Genomic DNA, 5451 nt, shown 5'->3' on the forward strand with positions numbered 1-5451 from the left:
ACGATTCCAAACAAAAGACTTCTTTCAACAAACTCGAAAACCAATTTGAATCGAAACTAAAGACTTCATTCAACAACCTCCACAACCAATTTGAAATATCATAACACTCAAATAGTGTAGGTTAAGTATCATGTAATACCAGCTTCAAACCCATTAAACTTTTTTATTACTATTACTAATCTAACTAATACCTATTCCATATATAAATATCCATACAGTTAACCATAAGCTAATTTTGTCACGCTAGACTACAACCCTAGCCAAACACCACCACACTAAATTAGGGTTTAACCCTAAACCTTCAACCAAACCACTTTCTTCAACTTCATCATCAACAATGGGGAAGAAGAAATCAAAAGAACCCAAACCTGAAATCCCCAATTCATCACCTCAACCTTCATCAGATAACATTTTCAAATCCCTTTTCGGCAGCACCCATCAAGAACCCAATGACCCATCCTCTGTTTCAATCTTCTCAGATTCCAACCCTTTCCGAACCAAACCCACCAAAGATTCCCAGAAAGATCCACAAATCCTTCAACCAAACACCATTATCTCCCAAAATAACGACACCCAGATCCCCAATTCTCCCAATAACCCATTGAACAAGAAGAAAAACGAGAAATCACCCAAAAAAGTTGATCAAGACACCAAGAAATCAAATATCCCAAATGGGGTTGTTTCAGAAAGTCCAAAGAGCTCAAAAAGTTTGAGTCTTGATGAGGTGGATGAGAATAAGAAGAAGAAAAAGAAGAAGAAGGCTGAGGTTGAAGCAGAGTATGAGGAAAGAAAGTATGGAGGGGTGGATTTGGAATTAGAGAAAGATAAGGTGGCAAAAGGGAAAATTGGGGAGAAGAGGAAGGGGGTGGATGTTTTGAAAGAGGGATTTGATGATGAAGAGAAGCTTTCAAGAACTGTGTTTGTTGGGAATCTGCCTTTGAAGGTGAAGAAGAAGGCATTGTTGAAAGAGTTTAGTCAGTTTGGAGAGATAGAATCCGTTCGAATTCGATCTATTCCTTTATTAGATGTGAGGGTTGTTTTTTTTTTTTTTTTTTTTTTAATATGTTTGAATTTACAGTAGTTTAGATGATGTAAAATGTGTAGTTTATTGGTTTGATTTGTTTTTTACAGGATAAGACTCCAAGAAAGGGTGCTGTGATCAAGAAGAAAATCAATGATGCTGTTGACAGGTTATATGAATAGATAGATCAGATTTTTTATTTATAATTTATAGTGTTTATAAAGTTGTATGCTTGGACATAAAAGTTGGGCCTGAGGCTCGATGCGATGCTTCATGTACATGCGGGTCAAAACTGGTCAAATATTGAGTCTAGAAAAGGCTGTTAATGTAAAAGTGACCGATAGGATGAAGAGATTATGAGCGGTTTACTTGATGTAAAAGAGATAGATATGCGACTTTTGGTTGTATATAGAGCAACCCCTCGTGTTTCGGATTTTAGGGCCTAAATGCATTGGATCTCCTCATGTTTTTTTGAGGTAACTGCCATTTTCGTCTCTATGGTTTGTTCACTTTTGCCATTTCAGGCCAATTTTAAAAAATGCACCGGTTTCCTCCCTGACATACTGGAAACGTGCCACTTCAATCCAAAAATTAAAACCCGGTTAAGTCAGACAGGTTAAATGAAGGGTATTATTGTCAACTCATAAAATAAGACGAAAATAAAAGATATATGAATTGACAAGAATACCCTTCATTTAACATGTCTGACTTAACTGGGTGTTAATTTTTGGACTGAAGTGGCACGTTTCCAGTATGCCAGGGAGGAAACTGGTGCATTTTTTAAAATTGACCTGAAATGGCAAAAGTGAACAAACCACATGGACGAAAATGACAGTTGACTCTTTTTTTTTTTTAAACCAAATTATACGTGCATGTTGTGGAGGGGGCAAAAGATTACAAATTTGTATTATTGTTAACTAAATGTAAATGGGTTGGTGAATGCAGGGTTAATGCATACATTGTTTTCAAGACCGAAGATTCCGCCCAAGCTTCTTTATCACATAACATGGCAGTTGTAAGTTGCTTTCTTAAAAGGTTAATATTTTTTCCCGATTTTGCACATTATTAGTATGAACTTTGGCTATACCTCAAGAGCATGCATATGAATATAAATTGACGTTCAGAAGATTACAGTTTGTGACAGTTGTACATATATTCTCGATATTTTGGATGGCTATTTATTATGCATAATACAATTTATAGTTTCGTAATTAAAAATAACATGAAAATAGAGATTGTTTGTTTATGGGAGGACCTGTATATATTGCATGTAAGATGTAACTAATTTCTAAGAATTGTTGATAATTTGAAGCGTTGTGTTCTGTTATATAGGTGGGTGGAAATCATATTCATGTAGACAGAGCTTGTCCGCCACGTAAGAAACTTAAGGGAGAAAATGCTCCTCTCTATGACAGCAAAAGGACTGTTTTTATTGGTAACCTCCCATTCGACGTCAAGGTACATTTCTTGTGCATATATTTTTAATTCGTACAGAGGTGGCAAAATGGGCAGGTTGGGTAATCCGATCAAAGTGAGTTCCTGTCAAATCAAATAATATTTGTATGGGTTGGCCCAAACCAGTTTTTCGAAATATTTAGCCTGTTAATTATCACTATGATTGTACATCATTATGAATTAATCTAGTTTTCTGATTTAGGAGGTTGTATTTCCTTAAAATACACACTTTGGGCATACTTTTGACCCATTTGACTCATTAGAGATGAAACATAATACAAATTGACCCATTAATAAATAATAAGTAAACGGGTCGAAATAACCACCTTTAATTTTACTAAACATGGTACATATTTCTGTGATTTTCAGGATGAAGAACTTTATCAGCTGTTTACTGGTTTTAACAATCTGAAAGACTGCATAGAGGCGATTCGAGTGGTGAGAGATCCTGGTACAAGCATGGGAAAGGGCATTGCTTATGTCTTGTTTTCAACACGGGTATGCATATACACGTTTATAACTTTGTTCTTCGTATATATCATATATATGTGTTTTGAATACAGAACACTAAATTATTGCGAGAACAAAAGAACAAACCTAAATCGTATAGTTTTTTTTTTTTTTTTTAAATTCCTACATACAAATGTGTATGTTGTGTATATATAAAAAAACCATTATTCTATTTTGTTTACGTAAAATGTTTACCTACACATGTGTAGGTAGGGCTGTAAACGAACTGAATGAACACGAACAAGGCCTTGTTCGTGTTCGTTCGTTAAGGAAATAAATGTGTTCACGAATGGTTCATGAACACTTACCGAACGAGATTTTATGTTCGTGTTCGTCCATTAAGGAAATGAGCGTGTTTGCGAACGGTTCACGAACACAAACGAACACAAATAAATTTGGCGAACGCGACGAAGGATAAAGATAGATGGCCCATAGAGTAGCACTCGAACTTGAATCCCTTATTGTAGAACGGAGGTCGATCGTATTCGCCGATGTAAATAATGAGAAATGAAAGGGAAATGATGCATAAACAAGGTGAAAGTGGGTTTCCTAGTTTAATTGTTAGGGTAATAAAATAAATAAAAGTTTAATAATATATAAAGTACAAATAAAATATAAGAAAGTACAAAGATCTTCAACTAAAACAAAAACATACGAACATAAACGAACGCAAATCAACGAATGTTCACGAACACCTTACCGAACGTTCACGAACATAATCGAACGAACGAGACCTCTGTTCATGTTCGTTCATTTAACTAATCGAACGAAATTTCTTGTTCATGTTCGTTCGTTTCTTAAACGAACGAACATAAACGAACTTCCTGCCGAACGGTTCACGAACTGTTCGCTGAACGTTCGGTTCGTTTACAGCCCTATGTGTAGGTTCTATAAATAAACAAAATTTGTTCATATTTTGTTTTTGAATTTCAAGAGAGATGATGAAACATTGCACTCTAATCATTTTCTTTTTACATTTGAAAATTTTAAAGTAAAAAACTGAGTCATTTATTTTGTTCTCGCAAGAAGTTGTGCTCTGCGTAGAACCCTCCACTACATATATGTGTGTACGTGCCTGCACGCACACACACGTGTATCATGTTTATGTAGTTACAAAGTTATAACGTATTGTATGTTGCAGGAAGCTGCAAATACGGTTGTTAGAAAACATAAACTGAAGATCCGAGACAGGGAGCTGAGGTTATCTCATGCCTTGAAAGCAAGCGCATCAACACCATCAAAAAACAAGGAATCATCATCCACAAACAGTTACAGTTCTGCTAAGAAGGCGGCTGTGGGCGGAAACGCCTCATACCAGGGAATACGGGCCACCAAATCCGGTGGCCAGAAGAAGTTTGCGACCAGAATAACTAAACCTGGCAGGAGTGAATCAAGAAGTGAAACTGTGGTGAAGCGAAAAGTACGTTCGGAAAAGAGGCCAGCGGTTGCTGCTAGAAAGGCGGCAGCAGTTGCATCTAAAACTGGCGGTGATAGCGGCGCCGGAGGTGTGAAACGCAAGGCTAAACCAGAGAGTAATAACCGGAATAAGAAACCTAGGAAATTCAGATAGGTGTGTTGTGTTGGTATGTTATAGTCAACAAATTTTGTATACACTTTGTTTGGATTGGTTTATTGCTCATTTCAAGATTAGATTTCATACAATGGTGGAGTTTTTTTTAATCATGGTTTGATCTGGCTCATTCTATGGTTGTTGATCTGGCGATATACACAGATAGGGCCGTGTTGAGCGCTTTTAGGCTCGAGTTTGGTTCGTTTAATTTGAATGAGGTCGACTCATTTAGAGCTCTATTTGTAAAGGCTCGAGTTCTACTTAAGAATTTATTTTTTAAAGCGAAGGCTCGGTTCCGTCTAAGGTTGTTTTATTATTTATTACTGGGATCGGACTGATATTGAATTCTATCTAAATTTCCAGCTACAATGTTCTAAGCTTGTTCTAGTTAAGATTTCTTTTGTTATATGATGCTTTATTTCACACAATGGGAATGTTAGGTTTCAAGTGGCGTGTGAAAGTGAAACAACACACAAACAAACATGAAATGAATAGATAATAAACGGTGGTTCGGTCCTAGTCAGGGGCGGACCCAATGTACAATGGGCTGTAGCACGGGCTACGGCTCAACCTCGTATTCGTATTCGCAGTGTAATTTTATTTCGGTTTTATACATAGCATACCCAAAAACATATACGAGGATACCTCTAAGAGAAAATTATGAAACTTGATATTATTAATCAAGCCCAAAACCGGTCTAGTAACAAAGCCCAAATTATAATTAATTTTATGAGAATTAAGCCCAAATTGTAATAACTAATAAAGCTCATATAATAAAATAAGTGATCTTGCGCGCAGTGGCGGACTATGATTTTTTTCCAATAGGGTCCATTTTTTCAGTGTTCAAAATTTTCATAACAAAATGTTAAAATTTTCGGGTCGGGTCATAACGAGG

General features: G+C 36.3%; 1 protein-coding gene across 1 annotated transcript; it reads left to right on the forward strand.

Moving 5' to 3' along the window:
- The first annotated feature begins 227 nt into the window (after positions 1 to 227).
- On the forward strand, positions 228 to 4686 carry LOC110935798 (nucleolar protein 12). Its single transcript, XM_022178150.2, has 6 exons — positions 228 to 1027; positions 1132 to 1190; positions 1967 to 2036; positions 2354 to 2479; positions 2846 to 2974; positions 4128 to 4686. The coding sequence occupies exons 1-6, from the start codon at positions 338 to 340 to the stop codon at positions 4554 to 4556; spliced, it is 1503 nt and encodes a 500-aa protein (XP_022033842.1). The 5' UTR covers positions 228 to 337; the 3' UTR covers positions 4557 to 4686.
- Positions 4687 to 5451: the final 765 nt, after the last annotated feature.

This window comes from Helianthus annuus, chromosome 2 (assembly GCF_002127325.2).
Source record: "Helianthus annuus cultivar XRQ/B chromosome 2, HanXRQr2.0-SUNRISE, whole genome shotgun sequence".
Lineage (NCBI taxonomy): Eukaryota > Viridiplantae > Streptophyta > Magnoliopsida > Asterales > Asteraceae > Helianthus > Helianthus annuus.

Bases quoted from the DNA above. Each gene is read 5' to 3' on its own strand.
- LOC110935798 (XM_022178150.2), top strand. From the start codon at position 338: ATGGGGAAGAAGAAATCAAAAGAACCCAAACCTGAAATCCCCAATTCA. The intron at 1,028-1,131 runs GTGAGGGTTGTT...TGTTTTTTACAG, and splicing joins GATCTATTCCTTTATTAGAT to GATAAGACTCCAAGAAAGGG. The intron at 1,191-1,966 runs GTTATATGAATA...TGGTGAATGCAG, and splicing joins ATCAATGATGCTGTTGACAG to GGTTAATGCATACATTGTTT.